This window comes from Trichoderma harzianum (genome assembly GCF_003025095.1).
Source record: "Trichoderma harzianum CBS 226.95 unplaced genomic scaffold M431scaffold_13, whole genome shotgun sequence".
Lineage (NCBI taxonomy): Eukaryota > Fungi > Ascomycota > Sordariomycetes > Hypocreales > Hypocreaceae > Trichoderma > Trichoderma harzianum.
In genome coordinates, this window is record NW_020209261.1 from 339,609 (window position 1) to 358,461 (window position 18,853).

Below are 18,853 nucleotides of genomic sequence, written 5' to 3' on the forward strand. Positions count from 1 at the left end.
ATCATCATCCCGACTCTAGGACCGCATCATCATTGCCTTTCATCTCACTAACACATCAGAATGAACACTCTCGGCCAGAAAAGAAAGTGAATGCAAAGGTGATATAAATATGTAATAGCTTGATCTTTCGACTACACTGTTGGTTCACTTTGGTCTCCAAACCTGTTCGTCGCTGGTTAATGATCACTTACCTGAGTGTGTACACGAACAACTCCGAGACGGGCATTAACCGCAATGATGCTGTATTTCGTGCACCATCCCAGCATTGCTGCTTCTTTGTAAGAATATAAGTATCTATATCTGTCTCCTTACCGTTCTATTATCATCACGCTATCCATAAACCAACTCGCAGCTTGTCACCAAATACCACTTCTCACTACTATACAACTCGTCCAACCAACTTCATCATGGCCGCTGAACCTCCCCCAAATGAACCTCCTCCAAATTATCGGTCTGAGGCCCACGATATTTACTTGGGGAAAAACCGCCGGCTTGCCGATCCAGTCTTCTTCCCAGCCTCCATGCGTTCGAAGCATGATATGAAGACAATAGAGGAGGAGCTTGCCCGTGAAATGGAATCGGAGCCCGATGGACCTCGAGAGTTTACGAAAGATGTCATGGTCCTTTGGGGTTGGGGTATATGTACACGATGGCCCCCAGGCGGCCCAGTTCCACGACTCGAAGACTACGAAAAGTCCATGAATGCAATGACTGCTGACGTATACAAGAATTGGCAAGAAATCCAGTCCTTGGTCAGAAACCATGAGGATGCCATCCGCGACTGGATCCTCCGCTTCTCTCTAGGTATAGAGAAACAAGAGACCCGAGATACCAACATATTGTATGCTGGCATACAACAAAGTTGGAAACGCACTGTCAAGACATTCAACGACTGTGCCGACGACATCAGGATGTTTATGAAGCCTGACTCTATCGAATCCGATTTTGAGATTGACGTCCCCAACTATCCTGAGTATGAGAAGACTCGAAGGCTCCCCTTTTCCTTCATGTGCGAACACTTCTTGATGGGGTATCTACATGGTCCAGAAGATGGCCGAGAACACTATGTTGCCCATTATTCCCATCCTTACAACTTTTTCAACAACCTACCAGATGAAGAGGAGCCTGGTATGTGCGAATGTGAGTGCCTGGGCGTTCAATGCAATGATGAGGAGTCACGCGAGTTTTACAAGAAACAACGGATCTTGTTCTTGGCCCCTCACATAGCCTCGTGCGAGTTGCAAGATCCTCATAGTCTACTTTCCTTCATCCACTATCGAGGCCGGCTACATCCTTCAGTGTTTGCAAAAATGGACAACGATATGACCTTCATTGGCAGACGAACTAATCATCTGACAGGCCCCTTGATCCCAAACCGGATGGTCAGCTTCGACGTCTCCGGATCTGGTTCTGAAAATCGGTATCGTCCAAAATTGTGGGAAGGGTGGGCTAGTCGTCCGAATCCTGAAACCTTGGGTGAGAGCAAGGAAGAATACGATCGTCTTTGGCATCAAGGCCAGTTGTTTGGAGCATCCGAAGCTTGGATCATGCTCCAAAGTCAGCGAGCTAATTATCACTACCTTAGGCACCTTCTGGGGTTTATCTGCCGCGAGGAAAAGCTCCCCGTCACGAAGCCCAAATCGCCAGGAGAACAAGAACGCATATTTCGCAGCTCAAGAGCCTCAATAGAAGTAATCAAACAGAGGGCTTTGGCCAATTGGTTCGATTTTACCAAGCAGCAGGCATTCCTCCCTCCGCCGACACAAATTTCCCCAAGATACTTGCAAGATCTAGAATTTAAGATGGAAGTTGCCGAGAAGCATATCCAGGAGCTCTTCAGCGACCCAGGGTACTTCTTTGGCTGTATCCATACACTCAAAGAGCACCATTGGGCAAATATCGAGATACAGGGGGACGAGACAAAGGTCAATGAACGTAGCCCTGCTTCCATATACGTGGAGAAATACGTCGAGGAGGATTACCGGCATATTCTCTATTTTGATCTCATAAGGGGCGTGCTAAGGCGATCAATCTTCGAATTCTACATGTGGCACTCCATCTACATCCGCATTCAGGAATTCCAAGTCACGATGAGAAAATCGTTTGAAGACTATGGCAAAGAAGACGAGTCTGATACAGACGGAACCAAGATGCTCCAGCGGCCTCCAATTTTTCTCTCTGACAAGGCGAAACGTGATCACCCCGTACTGGCAGAAAAATACCTGTCTCTGGTTGTTTTACTGCGGTATGATGCCGTCTTTTTCATCAACGAGTTCCGCAAGAAAGGTATTCATGCTGGCGATCATACAGGGTTTGAAGTGGCTACTGTCGATCCACCCAAGGAGGGAACTCAAAGCCGCCAAAATACCATAGATAAGAAGCACTATAGAGCGCGGAGCCTGTATTGTTGGCCGAAATTCAGGAATCAATGGCTCCGCGTTGACGAATACTCAGCAGATGAGATTCTTCGAATGTTCTTCTTCAACAGCATGGACAACTTCATATCGGATGCTTTGAACTGCACAAACTGCGGCATCACGGAAGCGGCAGGTTATCTCCAAGCAATGTCCCGGGCCCACGATCCGGACAGCACAAAACATATCTTTACAGACTTGATGGACGACACAATCGACAATCTCAACCTACTATCCTCGCTTGCCGACCACCTGGAGTGTTTGTGGCCCGCCATGGACAAAGTCGGCGGCGCAGCCGTGAGGGAGGACGTCCGCCGAGAGTATTATGACTTCGGCTGCAAAGATATCTCCATCAACTTTTTCGATTTTGACGACTTTGACTTTGAAAAGAAAATGCCCGTGAAGCGCTTGAAAAGACTCTTCCTCTTCTTCGATGAACTGCAGGGCTTCAAAGATGAATTAATCTCTATGGGTCATGCCAGAGGCGATCTGAAGAGGTTTGGGGCCTCGCTGCTCTGTAAGTTTATATACCCCCTGAACGACGAAGGGGAGGACTTCAAGGCCAATCAAGAAGCAATCTCCAGACTCGAAAAGGCAATGGGTGTATCTGGATCCGATTACATTTTCAGCGTAAAAGAAACGCCCATTAACCTAGATGAAGAGAATGCAAGCAATGGAGCAAAAGTCCAGCTCGTGGGTCAGCCGTCAAGCTATCGCAACGTCGCGGCTCGTGAGAGGGAGCGCCAACAGCAAAGAGATGCCTTCAACGAAGCGTTACGAGCGAACAGGGATACCATGGCGGAGATGTGCAGGTTCAATCCGCGATGGGCGACGTCACTTCATTCTGCTCTCGAACAATTCCAGATCCCGCCTGCTCTGGTAGACCCTCTGGCCGATGCTTTATCTGACATTTCTCTCCAGCCAATCCCCAATGCTCCCGACGGCCAGCCCAAAGGCATCATTAAGAAGCGCGACTGGGCCACTCTAGAAGCAACCTATAACATTCACGGCAGCGCAAATGCGGCCGTTTCCTACGCTCAACTCAAGCTTGCGATGGTGGCAATGGGGTATAAAGAAGATCCCAGCGGGGGGAGTCACATGAGATTCGTCAGACTGAACGGTAGGTGGCCGCATGATGTGCTGCCAAAGGGTGAGAACGTTATTATTGCGCGAACACACGGAGGGGAGCATGCTGCAGCGGCCAAGGGGAAAGCGATGGACTGGGGAAGGAGATTCTGTGAGAGAGGATTGACATTTGACTTTATTCAACAGTGGTACGTGAAGGGATGAAGGATATTGTTTGATTTATTGTGTGTTTAGTTATTCGCTTTGTTATTTTGGAAGGTTTGTATCTGACTAGGGCAGTGTTTCTTTTTGGTAGCATAGATAGATGCAGGTATGTTCATCTCAACATGTTCATACACAAGCAACAACTCAACGTTAGCAACAATAAAGTCTCAGTTCTCCATCACTTGGCTCGTCATCACATCATGCTTCATCCAATCAAACGTATCGAAAAGCTCAAGACTGAGGTCCAGCTGCATGTCCTCCATCGCTTCAGGCCGCCAACTCATGTTCTCGTTCGCCGCGTTGAGAACGTGATCCAGCACACGCCTCATCACGGCGCTGGCCGTCGCACACAAGTCGCTATTCGGCCTAGACGGGTCAATCCACTCGAGAAAGCCGATGAGGAGGCTGAGATGCTGGATGATGTTGGATCGTGTTATCGAGGGGTTCTTCGGATGACTTCCCTTGAACGTGGGGTTGAGGAGCTCCATGCAAAGGATGCCACCGCTGGGAGTCGCAAAGGCCATGACCTAAAAGCGCCACACAACTGCGTGTAAGTAAAATATGCCTTGCTTGGAAATAAGAGTTGTGGAAAAGGGGGAACTTGTTTGTCTCACCAGCCACTCAAAGTCATTCCTAAAAGGGGCAAAGCGGTCCTTGTGAGTCCAAAACAACAGCGTCAACGAGACAAGCTTAAAGGCAATGAGTAATATTCCGCCTTCGTCTACCTCTCCGTGCTTCGATAGCATCCTCTCAATAAGGAATAGGTTTTGCAGCTGCTCTAGCTGCAGCAATATTCGCGCAAAGATCATATTCACGTTAGAATCGGGATCGGCAAAATCAGCGGGATTGTAGGCTAAAGACGCAGGGAATTCCTTCACGGCCTCAACGTGCCGGTCCTTGAGATCCCTGCAAAACATGAGTATAGGTCAGCGGGGCTGGACGGGATAGAAGTGCGAGTACCGAGGGGAGTGTGTGTGTGTTTGCCTACCGAAGAAGAGCGCCGGCAACTTTCTGTCTGGCTTTGCCTATTCCAATCTCAACCAACTCGTCTTGTATAAGCGCAATGATGTATCTCGCTCGGGTGAAAGTAGCAGAATACATCTTCCCGCTCGTATTCCATCCGTTCTCATCCAGTGATTTCACAGCCTCCCTGAGAGCCTCTCCCCCCTTGAGCAGATCTTCATCCCGCAAGTCCAGGGGAAGGGGTGTAAACGCATAACGATGAGAGAGTCTCGGTGGCCGACCCGTGAACAACACTGCGTGCTTTTCCCCGACAAACATCTGCGCGAAAAGGCGCCGTCGAGACTCAGAGGCCAATGACGGCACGTACGATGGAGAATTCGACTCGGCATGCATCCCAAGGAATGTCGCCAAAGCCACCGACTCTGCTCCGCTCCTCCATGTGGAATAGCCTGCTCTGTCAGCTGCCTGCTTGCACCGTATATCGGAGGTTTGGAGTCATAAATCACAATAGCAATATAAAGGAGTCCACTTACTAGCATCTCCCGCGTGGATGGATTCCAGCGTGCTTCGCCGCTGTGCAAGCTGAGCTAACAGGCTGTTCGCCGACGCAAATCTCCTGCTCAAGTCCATGCAAAGACCGAGGCAGACGCGAGATATCTCTAGCCATTCCTCTTTTGCTGAAGCGTTGTCGAATCCTTCCTGAGATCTGCTGATGTACGAAAAGGATAGTTCACCGTAGCCAAAGATGAGCCCGAGTGACTCCCACCTCAAGTTGGGCCCCGTAAATTGACCGATCCATTTCTCAGGATCTGGTTCACCCTCTATGAATGGCTTGGTGGTGTTATCGCTCAAGAAAACTGCAATGTCTTCTAGTTGTGAATCCACGCGGCAATTTCCGAGATATGAACCGAACCTTTCGTGTATATCCGAGAGCACACGTTGTGCCGTCACCCTAAGCCAACCATCTCGGAAGAACGGAGAGTCCTTGATAATCTCGAATTGGCCAGTATTTGGGGATGGGATACCTCTAAGCACAACAAGGCACATCTCTTTTGTTGGCGAGCAGAGGTACCTTGGAATTTGATCGGGGTTCTGTCTTAGCCTGGTGTTTGTTGGCTGGGGCAACCATGCGTGAAACCCCTGAAGCATGGAAAGACTATTCTCGGTCTCCTCAAAGACTGACGAGTAACTCGTGAATCCCAGGTACCCCGATGCCTGGTCCAGAGGCGTAGATGCCCTATCCGACGGAAGATGACCCCCTGGAGTCGTCGTCACCGAAGGAGCGAAGTCATGGTTGATTGATTGGTGACGGTGTCCATTAGGATCAACTGGTGATTCAATGGAATAGACGCGATGATGAGTTTCCAGGGGCGATGACGACACCTTTGTGCTGCTACCGTGAATATCAATGTGAGCTTGCCGCCGGAACTCTGCACGGCGAAGAGCTCGGTCGTCCTCGGCGGACCCAAGCCGATGACCCGGCGACGGACCGGCCGTCCTCGGAGCTCCATGCTGGTTCACGGGAGCGCGTATTGTTGCCTGATTCGATAACGGCCGCTTCCTAGGGACTGAAGAGGTATAGACACACTCTGCTTCTTGCCCTCTGTCAATGCATCGCTTACAAACAGGTTGTCGGTGGTCACAAGCCACTTTCCGGGATCTGCAGTTGTCACAAGCCACAGGACGCCCATTGGGTCTGCGGAGTGACATCGGAGGCGATGCTGACAACGCAGCCATTTAGCCCGGGGGTTATATATGTCGAGCGAAGAGTTCTTTAATGCACGATATCCGTTTTCGGGAGAGATTGTGCTGAAAAAAGCAACAAAGTCGCGAGTATGAAGGTCATTCAAGAAGTCGGATCTCCTAGCCGGCTTCGGGCTCGGTCTCGGCTGGAGAAAACCAGTCAGCTCGGAAACACTAGTCTCGAGTTTAGCCAGTACGCGCCATAACAAGGGCGTGATGAGTGGATCAATATAGTGACGCCGAGCCAATCGGGAAGATAATGGCCCTATGATGACCTCCGGTCGACTTATACGACAAGTCCGGGGGCTATGATTATTCGAGTAAGATACCAAATATGCTTTGTGATGGACGGTAGATGACTCAGGAGTCGGTATGGTCAAGCCGAGCTTGCGTGGCTTGTAGGAATCCACACGTGTGAGAATTCCTGGAGTCCGGTGCTCAATAAGGTTTCTTAAACGAGCTGACTGGATTTATCTGGGCGTATAGATGTGTATATATATAGACTTAGGCCTTCCTCTTCCACTGATTCCGATCTCATCAACAAGTAGCAACATAAGCTTACATTTAAACCATCGAACAAGCTTTCACGATTATTCAAAGTCTGAACCTTACCGAAACACCTCTTCGATATCTCACACATCCACTCCACATCGACAACATAAATATACATACACAATTCTCTTTTAAATAAATCGACATCTCAGCAGTCACAACAACACGGGGAAATTCATACATCACCTTCAACAATCATACGAATTTACCAACCTTACGACTACCACACAAATCTGAACAACATGCCTCTCCGACTCTCATCAAAGAAATCGACTCCTGTCGCTTCCAAGCCCGAAGCAATGTCGTCCGAAGTGACCTTGGTCAGCGAGTCAAATACAATGTCCGAAAAAGGAGCCGCAGCTGGTAAATGCCCCGATTTCCATGCCTAGATGATCCATGGCAACAAGACTTACACCGATGTTTTCATAGGTCCCTCCAACAAAGAAAAGAAAATGACTTGGAAGGAAGCCCAGGAAGCTTGCAGGAAGGAGCAGAGCTGGACAATTCTGGTGAGTAGGCTGCTGATTTATCCATGCTAATACATCCTACAGAATGCTAACACGCTATACAGGCGCAACACTATGCCCTTCGTTAAATATAGCACAACGCGATTCAGACTCACCGAAAGACGATGCTTTTTTCATCCGTTTACAACTGTTTCATTATGACTTACGATGGTTGCGCCTTTGATTTGATTTGGAGATGGACGCAATTGCCCTACACAGTTCTGCTATATAATATGGAGGATGACTGCACTTGTGTGGGAAACCCTTGACCGAAATAGCTAGAATAGATACCCTTGGGAGATTTAGAAAAGTTCTTTTGTTTTATTTTAATCGTGTTCTCAAACTCTTTTATTTCATTTTAATCTTGCTATCAATTACCTAGTGAGCGCAATACTGTTGCTTCATTTAACCCAACATGTAGTACCAAAAAAACGCTGTCTCGTCCTTATTCTGCGCGATGCCTTTGTACAAATACTCATCATACCCTCCAAACTTGAATCCGTATTGCCTATAGAAATAGCATGCGGCAACGTTGTTTGATTGAGATTCTAGCCGAATACCAGCAACTCCCAGCTGGCGAGCCCACTCAACCACTTTATCCAGTAGCTTTCTACCGTAACCATGTCCTCGTATGCTCACATCCAGCACGATGAAGCGAACCTCAACCATGTTATTCCAAGACTTTGCTGCATGTACGTATCCGTAAACTCTTTCATCCTCTACTACGGTGAAGAGAACACTATCGGGCTCTTTGATATTCTCAAACTCAGACTCATCAAACCCGAAATCTTTTTTTGTAACGGCAATCGGATTCGCGGTAATCTCTGCACCCATGGCAAGGGCTTCGTAGGGTTTGGCCACTTCGGCGGATATCTCAAAGGAGAAGTCTCTGCCCGAAACGTCATCCTTTGTAAGTCTAGTGACTCGTCGTATTTCCATAGCGTGAACACGATGCGACTTGTTTGAATAAGCTTAAAATTTGAACGGTTTGATTCTGTGAATTTGGAGTACCAGGTTCCATTCATCAATGAGCTACGTGTACCAACAGCTGTGTATGTAGACTCGCTCATGCATGGGTAGCTTGGCTGGCTAGCCGCAAATAGGCGTATAATGAACTACTTTCTGCGCCAACGGTGAGTGACTCAGACCGAGCTGGGTATTACTTCTAAAACCAGAACTCCGATCCCACATTCGTTTCATTCATCATGAAGAGCTGGATTTTGCATCGCCAAGATGAAATTTTATATACCTAAGTATTGCTGGTATCCGAGAGTCCAGATTGTGATTCGGACTGAGGCTCGGATACAACTAAAGTCAAACCGAGAGATTAAAATTCCGTGATACCCACAGCCGGGCGCATATTATGGAGATTCCGAGATTTCAGTAGGCCAAACAAAAATCGATCTCGTTTATTCTCTTTTACTCTTTATTGTTTAGATCGGCAGGGCGGATCTCTTAGTCTATTACATGTACTGCTCGGACTCGGTGCAAGCCTCTTGTAAGTGTGAATCGGAAGGATTTTGGCTACTTACTCGTGGGCCACTAGACCAGGCCACTAATAAGATCATTGGAAACCGAAATGACATACATAAGAAATAATTGATTGACATTCTTTGATTGATTTTTATCTTATTTTTCTATTCATTTATGAGCCTGAAGTTGAACCACCCCGTAGCAGCTCCTGAAATACTCGTGCTGAGAGATGAAAGACCGTGGCGGGGCCGTTCCGCAGAGTGGGGCGCGCCAACAACAAAATTCCGCGCCTTGACGGAGCTATCTTATCGCCAACAGAAAAAAAAAAACTTACACTACCTTATTGCTGCGAGTGTCTGTGATATCGCTGAAAGCGCATTTCCATTCGTTCAACACCACAGCCACATATTACCGATCCAATGGGTCCTTCACTCCCCTCACGGAAGCGGAAAGAAGTTTCCGAGGTTGTCGAGTCCGACGACGAATTCGACGGCGCTGAGCTCGAGGGCATCTTGTCGCAGAGCGAAGACGACGACGACGATGTCGAAGATTCGCAATCAGAAGGCGAAGAGCCCGAACTCGACGAGGACGAAGACGAGGATGAGGACGAAGATGAAGAGGATGATGTGCGAAGCGGCGACGAAGAGGGCGAGGGAATCAATGGCGAGTCCAATTCCAAGACCAAGCCAGACGTCGACGGTGAAGCAGCAGACGATGAACCCAACTACAGAGTCGTCAAGGACGCCAATGGAGGCGTGCGCTACGAGTACGCAGAGATAGATCCAGTCTACGACAGCGACGACTCGGATGCCCAGGGCCCGGTCAACACCATTGGCAACATTCCGCTCTCCTTCTATGACTCCTACCCGCACATTGGATACGACATCAATGGCAAGAAAATCATGCGGCCCGCCACTGGCGAGGCTCTCGATGCCCTGCTGGACAGCATTGAGCTCCCTAAGGGCTGGACTGGTTTGACCGACCCCGAGACGGGCAAGCCGCTGAACCTCAGCCAGGAGGAACTGGAGCTTTTGAAGAAACTGCAGATGAACGAAGTCCCCAGCGACGACTACGATCCCTACCCAGTATGTCTTTCTCATCCATTACTAGGCTCGCATGAGCGGCAGCTAACACAGTCTCACGCAGGACATGATCCCCTACTTCACCAGCATCGAGGAGAAGATGCCCCTCAGCGCCGCCCCAGAACCTAAGCGACGATTCGTCCCCTCAAAACACGAAGCCAAGAGGATAGCCAAGCTGGTGCGCGCCATCAAGGAGGGCAAGATTCTGCCCTACAGGCCGCCCGAGCCGGAGACGGAACAGGAGGACAAGTACTACGACATCTGGGCCAACGAGGAGCCCCAGGAACGACATGTGATGCACATTCCCGCGCCCAAGCTCGCGCCTCCAGGCTACGACCTCAGCTACAACCCTCCGCCCGAGTACCTGCCCACCGCGGAGGAGAAGGACAACTGGGAGAAGCTCGACCCGGAGGAGAGGGAGAAGGAGTACCTGCCGAGCAAGTTTGACGCCCTGCGCAAGGTGCCCGCGTACGGCGAGTTCGTCAAGGAGCGGTTCGAGCGCTGCCTCGACCTCTACCTCGCGCCGCGGGTGCGCAAGAACAGGCTCAACATCGACCCCAGCTCGCTGCTGCCCAAGCTGCCTCGCCCCGAGGAGCTGCGGCCGTTCCCGACCGTGTGCCAGACCATCTTCAAGGGCCACACGAGCCGCGTGCGCACCGTCGCCTTCAGCCCGGACGGCGAGTGGATCGCCTCCGGCAGCGACGACGGCACCGTCCGCATCTGGGCGCTCAACGGCCACCAGGAATGGAGCGCCCAGCTCAGCTCCGCCGACGAGCCGGAGCCCGTCAACATGGTGCGCTGGCGGCCCAGCAAGGACACCTTCATCCTGGCCGCCGCCGCGGGCGAGGACCTCTTCTTCATCGCCCCGCCCATCGTCAGCGATGCCACCGAGCAAGCCAGCCGCGACGTCCTCGACGCCGGCTTCGGCTACGCAACCAACGGCTCTTCCGCCGCCGCCGCTACAACCACCGCCGACGGCGCCAAGAAGGAACCCCCAGCCAAGTGGTCTCGCCCCAGCGCGTCCCTCGTCGCAAAGGGCGTGCTCCTCAAGTTCGCCGTCCGCTCCGCCATCAAGACCATCAACTGGCACCGCCGCGGCGACTTCCTCTGCACCGTCTCCCCCACCGGCCAGCGCAGCTCCGTCATCATCCACACGCTCTCCAAGCACCTCAGCCAGGTCCCCTTCCGCAAGCTCCCCGGCCTCGCCCAGACGGCCCAGTTCCACCCGTCGCGCCCCTACTTCTTCGTCGCCACCCAGCGCATGATCCGCTGCTACGACCTGCAGCGCCAGGAGCTCGTGAAAGTCATCCAGCCGGGCGCCCGCTGGATCTCCTCCATCGACATCCACCCGGGCGGCGACAACCTCATCGTCGGCTCCTACGACCGCCGCCTGCTCTGGCACGACCTCGACCTGTCCAACCGCCCCTACAAGACCATGCGCTTCCACCCGGAGGCCATCCGCGCCGTCAAGTTCCACCGCGGCCTGCCCCTCTTCGCCGACGCCAGCGACGACGGCTCCCTGCAAATCTTCCACGGAAAGGTCGTCGGCGACCTCATGGAGAACGCCACCATTGTCCCCGTCAAGATGCTCAGGGGCCACAAGGTCGAGAAGAAGCTGGGTGTCATGGACGTCGACTGGCATCCAAAGCACCCCTGGATTGTCAGTGCCGGTGCCGACATGACGTGCAGACTATGGGCTTAAAGGAGAGGGAAAAGAATAATGGAGAATATCATCATTGTTTGTTATATAGTTTGGGTTGCAATGCGGTAATAAAAGTGCATAGATTTGCTATCATGTTTAAAAAGGGGGTTCCATGTGCTTGTTGATGTTTGTGTGTACATTGTGTGCAAGAATGTGAGTCAAACTACTACACCAGTATTATGGCACGTCTCTGTCATATCACTTCCATCATAAGCGTTGGCCCAAGTAGTGAATAATTGTTTACATCTCTACTTACAATCGAGTTGTTGAATGCCACTTGAGTGAATGCTCTTAAGTATAAAAGGAATGTAAACGATTCGTATTACCATAACATCAAACTGAATTCCATTCATCATTGGCGGTCCTCAACTGCCTTTTGTGCCAAACCTATCCTCCCCCTAATTCATGAAAAAAAGAAAAAAGAAAAGAGCAAGTTCCGTGCTATCTCTCTACATCGTACACTTGACGCACCACATCCACTGTGGCCATCTCGCCTTTCCTTGCATTCCCTCTCCAGCAAATGTAAACGTGCGTTTCTAAAACGCTTTACAATTCCTTTCGAAGCTTCTCGCCCTTCTTCTTGGCTTCAGCCTCCGCCTTGGCAGCCTCCTCTCTAGCGACCTCACTGCCAATGTGCAGCTGATCGGCGACCCATCTCCATGTATCCCTGGCGGTTTCTCCGATCTTAGCAAAGACAGTGCCTGAAGGAGAAGAGGATCCATATCTAAAGTAGGTAGCTTGCTTTCGTGCCTCGGCTCTGAGTTCGTCAATCTTGGATCCCTGGGGAACGGGAACTCCGTAGCTGTCGAGATAGTTCTTCAGCTCGCTCTCCGACCACGTGTCGAAGGCGTTGTGCTTAGCGGCAGCCGTCACAGAGGCAAGGTAGCTAGTGGCAGAGGCATATTGGGCACCGCCAGCAGTTGAAGCAGAGGAGTAGGCTGATTGGGCAGCGCTAACAAGGTCCTCGCGGGTGGCGTCCTTCTTCTTGGCGGCGGCCTTTGCGGCAGCATTACCGTTCTTGATGAGATAGTTCTTCAGGTTGTCATAGCTGTAGTCATCAAAGTTCCACGCCTGCCAGCCAGTGGAGGCTTTGTGTGCGTGCTTTCGAACAAGAGCTCGGAGCTCATCAGACTTGCTGGCCTGGGGAACAGGGATACCGCGGGCATCAAGATACGACTTGAGCCGGCTATCCGACCACTTGTTGACAGCCTGGTTGAAAGCATCCTGGGCGGCAAGTGAAGCGCTGTCAGTCGCCCTGGCATATTGATTCTGAGCGTTGGAGGTAGCAGCACCAAAGTAAGCCTTGGCGCTAGCACCAACGGTATCACCGAGAATATCAGCGCGGTGCTTCCGAACGAGGGCTCGAAGTTCATTGAGTTTGGTGCCTTGGGGGACAGGGATTCCATTCTTGTCGCAAAACTCCTTGAGCTGAGACTCGCCCCAGGCGTCAATAATTGTGTCAGTGAGGTATGTGTAGGCAGCTTGAATCTTGGCGGCAGCACTATCAGCCTCGTTCTGGGCCCTGAGATAGGCAAGGCGAGAGTTGCGGCGAACCGAAGCAATCAGCTTGTCTCGGTCAGTAGGCTGGGGAGCAGGGAAGCCGTGGGTGTCAAGCCACTCCTTCAGATCAGACGTGGTCCAGGTAGAGTACAGCCAGTCGCCAGGATAGGCAGCGGTTTCACCGGCCTTTTCCGCGAGAGTTGCATATCCCTCGCGGGCTTTCTGAAGCAGAGTATCACGAGTACGCGGTTGAGGCACTGCAAGTCGAAGCCAATGTTAGCACATGTTCATACTGTCTCGGCTGCTATTGGTGATGGTGATTGCATACCTGGAATGCCATTCTTATCACAGAAAGACTTGAGCTGAGAATCGGTCCAGGTATCAAGAATCCAATCCTTGACACTGGTCCATGCTGAGTTGGCAGAGTCTTCGGTTTCATACCAGTTGGCCTTGACCTGGGAGACCAGGCTGTCCTTGTTCTTCTGAGCATCCTTGGCCACATCACTGCCTTTGGATTGCAGATATGCGCTTAGCTGGGAGACATCCCAGCTATTGTACGGCTCCACAACATAGCTGTTCCAGTTCTTGGAAACGAGATCCTCCAGATCCTTGCGGTCAGCTGCAGACGGGTAGGGGATGTTCTGGTCGGAGAGCCATCGCTCAAGCTCCGTCTCGTGCCACTTGTTGTAGACTGCGTCGCCTATTGTCAGCTTAGAGTCAGACGCAAATCCATCAACGCGAATCGTATCGTTAACAAAAACTTACCTGTCTTGGAGCCGGGGAACCAGTTGCTGGCAGCAGCTCCCGATACGGCGAGCCCCACGATTAGGACGTCTCGAAGGCGCCACATGATGCAACCCAGTGAAACTTTGAGGTGTCCACAATGTGTGATGAGTTTATTCGCAGCTCAACTGCACACGCGTTCTGCTGGTGTTGATATTCCGAGGGTTGAAAGGGTTATAGGTGTTGATCGTATGTTGTATCAAAGGGAAGAAGGAAGAGAGAGAAAACAGAGAAAAGATCGAGTTGAAGAACAATGACGTTAATAAGAGGGTGAATGGTGGAATCTCAAGGTTCTGCCAGCTGTAAGAGCAAAAGATGAGGTAATGCCAGACACTTCCATCACGTCACTTCCATGACACAAAGCTCCACGAAGGCACATTCACAAGCTTTTGGCAACCGCAAGTACCGTCACCACGTGTGTACATGCCAATTGCGCTTCTTGTGGCTGCGCAAACGCGTACCCAACGGCACATTATACATGTTTGACTCACACTAAGCTTTCCCTGAATTGTCTGCTTGCAAGATCGAGGTTGAGATCGAGATAATCCGGGCCAGTTAGCGTCCAAGAGCTTGACTTCTATCGCGATCACAATGACGTAGTGGTAGCTTGCTCTGCGGTGTGGGGAAACAAAGACGGAAGCGACAAGGAGAAAACGGTCCGGGATCAGCTCCGCCACTGTGTGTGTAACTGCTACCCTGGACAAGGACGGGGATTCACAAACAGGTTGGAAGTGGTTGGTTTAAGGTTAAAAAACATGGATATTAATGGTTGGCTTTTTATGTAAGGGGAGATGGCCTAAAAGATCATGTTGTACATGAGATTGCATGTGTTTCAACACCATGCAACACTGTCGTGTTTACAAACCGGCCCCGTACCGGCGTCTCATTACAATGGCGTCGCTCTATATTAGTACTGAGCATATACGCAATACTGCACGCAACACAAGGAATCTGACATGAATGACACTCGTCAATTGGTTTCGCAATACTCTATTCGCTTTGCTAAAGAGGCAGCCGTCTCTAATCTACTGAGAACAACATGCCTCCGCCAGGAATATCGTCACATGCTTCCTCCCAGGCTTTGACTTTTTGTCCCTCTATGCCAATTACCACGCCCTTATCAGACGCCAGCCGCCCAGAGCATCCTTGTGTGCAAGCACAGCACCAGACATGCTTTACCATCCCATGATTCTCTGCCGCAAGTATGAAAAGTAGATTATGCGTAAAAGTTGACAGTCTGGAGCGATGAACGTCAGTAATTTGCAACAATGAAATATCGACAAGGAGCTCTCGTGGTGTGAGGGGAACAACTTACATCCTTCTTCTTGGCCTGCACCTCAGCAATGGCGTCAACATAGTGCTCGTGGCCAATCTGGTTCTTCCCTGATCGCAGGGCAATCATGCCGGCCTCAACGCAGACGGCCTTCAGCATGGCACCACCAAACTCATCCGTGCTTCGGGCCAGTTCGCCCCAGTTGACTCCGGGGTCAACCTTCATCTTGCGTGAGTGAATCTTGAGAATCTGTGCTCGGGCCTCCTCGTTCGGCAGAGGAAACTCAATCTTTCGGTCCAGACGGCCAGATCGTAGCAGTGCAGGGTCGAGCACGTCGACTCGGTTGGTGGCGGCCAAAACCTTGATGCGGTCGTCGGATGCAAAGCCATCAAGCTGGTTAAGCAGCTCCAACATGGTTCGCTGGACTTCTCGATCACCGCTCTTCTCGCTGTCGAATCGCTTGGTGCCGACAGCATCAAGCTCGTCAATGAAGATGATTGCGGGGGCCTTTTCCTTTGCTAGGGCGAAACAGTCGCGAACAAGCTTAGCACCATCACCGATAAACATTTGCACAAGCTGAGGTCCTGCAAGCTTGAGAAAAGTTGCTTCTGTCTGAGCAGCGCAGGCTCTGGCCATTAGAGTCTTTCCGGTACCGGGGGGGCCGTACATCAGAGCGCCTAATGATTCGGGCTAATTAGTATCATATCGAAAAGGAGCAGACTTGTAAATAAAAGCTTCCTTGACAAGTCGTACCTTTGGGTGCTTTGATGCCAATCTTCTTGAACCTTTCCGCCTCCTTCATGGGCCAGACAATAGCCTCCACCAGCTCCTCAATCTGCTTGTCTAGACCTCCAACATCGGTGTACTGTTCTGTTGGCTTCTCGTCAACCTCCATAGCCTTGACTCGGCTGTCATACTCGGCGGGCAGTGTGTCCAAAACGAGGTATGAGTCTTTGTTTACACCAATCAGGTCACCAGGCTTGAGCTTGTCCGAGTCAACGAGACCGATCAGCGGCAGAAAGATCGTCTGTCTCGTGGAGGTCTTGATGACGGCTGACTTGCCCACTCGCGTGGCATCGAGATCGATGTTGGCTCCCTCCTCAGAAGATTCTGCAGTGGGATCTAGGTCTAGCAGCTCGACAACATTTCCGACGAGATAAGGCAGTTGCCTGCACGCATCCATCACGGGTTAGCCACATGACAAATCGATTGAGGGCGAAGCAAGCAACGGAGCCAGCTCCCCCATGTTTTGCATGCTCCTCAGAGGACTTGCCTGTTGTTTGCGATCTTATCCATGTTTTCTTTAATCTTCTCGCCCATGGCGGCCTTCTCGTGTGTTAACCTCGAAAGCTCGCTCTTCATGATCCGAGAGTCGTTTTCGAGTAATCGCTTTCGGGTCTGGATGTCTTGTGTGCTCAGGCTGAGGATTTCGTCATCGAGAATGTCGTCCTTCTCCTCCGCATCTTTCATCTCGTCGTCTCCATCGGTAACGGTGGCCTTCTTGCCATTGTTTCCTCTTCTCTTCTCCTCCTTCTCCCGGCGGTCGAGATCATCGAGCTCTTCGAGGGTCGACATGGTGGCAGCAGGCCCTCAGCTGGAACTGAGTCTAAGCTGGATAGATCGGCGGTTGCGAGAGTATTGAGGGTATGGACAGGGGAGTCGTGCAAAGGAAGGATTGGAAATACAAGTAAACAATGGATATATCGGGGTTGGCGCTGGTAGAATGCAGTAGAAGGAGTGTGGCTCCGGTAGTTGCTGGCCAGCTTACAGGTTGAAGCTGCAGGGCAGCAAGCAAGTCGAGTCGCGCGCAATCAGTCTGGGTGCCTGGTAGCAATATGCGGCGAAGTACTGCAGGGTACCTGCTGGGGGCTATTCAAGAGTCAGCTGCGCATTCGAGTGCCCCTCTGTACTTGCAGGTACTTTGATGACAATTTCAGCCTCGGAGCGGCGGCTAATTGATCCGAGACCAGCCCATTCGGGTGGGACTTTGAAAGTTCAATGTTCGCATGTCAAGATTCTGGTCGAAATCGAGTCGTCAGTCGACCCAGATCTACACAAGTAGGCGTTCCTCGCCATAATCTGTCTCGATTGCATGCAGAAGCTGATCAGCGCAGAATGACCAGAATACTAAGCCGGGCGGCTCAGCCGTGCCTGCGACGGCTCAGCGTAGAAGCGACACACGTGCGAGGGGCTTTTGCTCACAACTTCTCGACATCAGATGCTCAACATGCATCGCCCGGCCTGCGAGCCGTCCCCGAAGGCGCCCAGCCGCCAATTGACTTTGCTCCCGTTACGAAACCGCCCAGCGCTCGACCAATTGATACCCGAAAGAGTCAGATGATCCGAACCTATACTTCACTCCTCCGCACCACGCCCCTCATCCTGTTCTTCCAACACAGCAATCTCACAGCAGTGGAATGGGCTGCCGTAAGAAGAGAGTTGAAAAAGGCCCTGGATGGAGTTGCACCCATGACCGCCGCGCCGGGCGCCGAACCTCTGGACTTGTCTCCAAGAGTACAGCTGCAAGTGTTGAGGACCAACATGCTGAACGTAGCGCTGAAGCTGGTGGAATTCTACAATCCCGAGGTCGCGGCCTCATCGACATCTACGAAGCGAACGTCCAAGGGCCCCATTGTTCACGATCTGTCCGAGGCTGCTTACGAGCAAGTCAAGAACGCCGAAATCTCACCGGAGTCCGCCTATGCCCAGATTGAGCCTCTCATGGTTGGCCCCTTGGCCGGCCTCATCATTCCTGCCGTGTCTCCAGCGCACGTCGCAGCGGCTCTGAGCGTCCTTGCTCCGGTCCCCGGAAAATTCCCTGCGCCTACACGAAAGAAGAACCCCGGATACTACGATCCCATTTTCCAGAACGGCCTTGCGAAGCTGATGCTGATAGGAGGACGCATCGAAGGCAAAGTCTTTGATCAAGCTGGCGTCCACTGGGTCGGTGGTATTGAAGGCGGCATCGACGGTCTCCGCGCCCAGCTCGTGGCTATTCTGCAAGGTGCTGGCTTGGGCATCACATCTACACTGGAGGGTGGCAGCCGCAGCCTGTGGCTGGCTTTGGAGGGACGAAAGGAGCAGCTGGAGGGAGAGTCAAAGGGAGAGTCAAAAGGAGAGGCGCCTACATCTTCTTAGATGTGTGTATGATGGAAACGAACAAGACTAAAAAAGAGAAAAAGAAAGACAGCGGTTTGGATATAGGGCTGTAAAAAAGTATTATACGTGTACACTATGGAGGATGTATTCATAGAAATGAGCAAAAAAAGCCATTGAAACATGTGTGTGTTTTTATCTGAATTGCGAATGTAGATTGAGATCATAGACATTCCAATATTTGTTGTTTCTTTTACTCGAGAGGTTTCATGGACGCCGGGATGAGCTCCAAATAAGATTCTCACCCGGGAATACATACTTTAGTGTCTATCTCTTCACTCTTGATTATAATACACTTATAAGCCCTCTATTCCATGTAAGCCGGCCTCAATGTATGTAATCGCCAATGCTCCATACCAAATCCCACTTGAAGCTAGGCCCTATCCCACCCCCAAAAATCCCCACCAACAAATCAC

The 18,853-nt window shown here is 51.2% G+C and overlaps 7 protein-coding genes across 7 annotated transcripts; 4 read left to right on the forward strand and 3 right to left on the reverse strand.

Annotated features, from left to right (window-relative positions):
• Window positions 1–407: 407 nt before the first annotated feature.
• On the forward strand, window positions 408–3,704 carry M431DRAFT_540701 (hypothetical protein; the record flags this gene model as incomplete). The annotated part of the gene is made up of 2 exons (XM_024921077.1): window positions 408–3,293; window positions 3,336–3,704. 2 exons carry the CDS (start codon window positions 408–410, stop codon window positions 3,702–3,704), a joined length of 3,255 nt encoding a protein of 1,084 aa, XP_024770428.1.
• On the reverse strand, window positions 3,703–6,497 carry M431DRAFT_150837 (hypothetical protein). Its single transcript, XM_024912826.1, has 4 exons — window positions 5,201–6,497; window positions 4,693–5,116; window positions 4,319–4,610; window positions 3,703–4,231 (listed from the first exon to the last, which is right to left on the reverse strand). The coding sequence occupies exons 1-4, from the start codon at window positions 6,402–6,404 to the stop codon at window positions 3,872–3,874; spliced, it is 2,280 nt and encodes a 759-aa protein (XP_024770429.1). The 5' UTR covers window positions 6,405–6,497; the 3' UTR covers window positions 3,703–3,871.
• A 707-nt stretch (window positions 6,498–7,204) lies between these two features.
• M431DRAFT_94800 (hypothetical protein) lies at window positions 7,205–7,501 on the forward strand (the record flags this gene model as incomplete). Its single annotated transcript, XM_024924622.1, has 2 exons — window positions 7,205–7,325; window positions 7,392–7,501. The coding sequence occupies 2 exons, from the start codon at window positions 7,205–7,207 to the stop codon at window positions 7,499–7,501; spliced, it is 231 nt and encodes a 76-aa protein (XP_024770430.1).
• A 305-nt stretch (window positions 7,502–7,806) lies between these two features.
• Window positions 7,807–8,324, reverse strand: M431DRAFT_511669 (hypothetical protein). The gene has a single exon (XM_024919708.1). It carries the CDS (start codon window positions 8,300–8,302, stop codon window positions 7,874–7,876), a length of 429 nt encoding a protein of 142 aa, XP_024770431.1. The 5' UTR covers window positions 8,303–8,324; the 3' UTR covers window positions 7,807–7,873.
• A 1,036-nt stretch (window positions 8,325–9,360) lies between these two features.
• On the forward strand, window positions 9,361–11,725 carry M431DRAFT_498878 (hypothetical protein; the record flags this gene model as incomplete). The annotated part of the gene is made up of 2 exons (XM_024917742.1): window positions 9,361–10,026; window positions 10,088–11,725. 2 exons carry the CDS (start codon window positions 9,361–9,363, stop codon window positions 11,723–11,725), a joined length of 2,304 nt encoding a protein of 767 aa, XP_024770432.1.
• A 546-nt stretch (window positions 11,726–12,271) lies between these two features.
• M431DRAFT_498879 (hypothetical protein) lies at window positions 12,272–16,856 on the reverse strand (the record flags this gene model as incomplete). Its single annotated transcript, XM_024917743.1, has 7 exons — window positions 12,272–13,482; window positions 13,554–13,916; window positions 13,991–14,059; window position 14,500; window positions 15,324–15,958; window positions 16,035–16,450; window positions 16,555–16,856. The coding sequence occupies 7 exons, from the start codon at window positions 16,854–16,856 to the stop codon at window positions 12,272–12,274; spliced, it is 2,997 nt and encodes a 998-aa protein (XP_024770433.1).
• Window positions 16,857–17,312: 456 nt separating this feature from the next.
• M431DRAFT_123525 (hypothetical protein) lies at window positions 17,313–18,565 on the forward strand. Its single transcript, XM_024912197.1, has 2 exons — window positions 17,313–17,339; window positions 17,396–18,565. The coding sequence occupies exon 2, from the start codon at window positions 17,397–17,399 to the stop codon at window positions 18,417–18,419; it is 1,023 nt and encodes a 340-aa protein (XP_024770434.1). The 5' UTR covers window positions 17,313–17,339; window position 17,396; the 3' UTR covers window positions 18,420–18,565.
• Window positions 18,566–18,853: the final 288 nt, after the last annotated feature.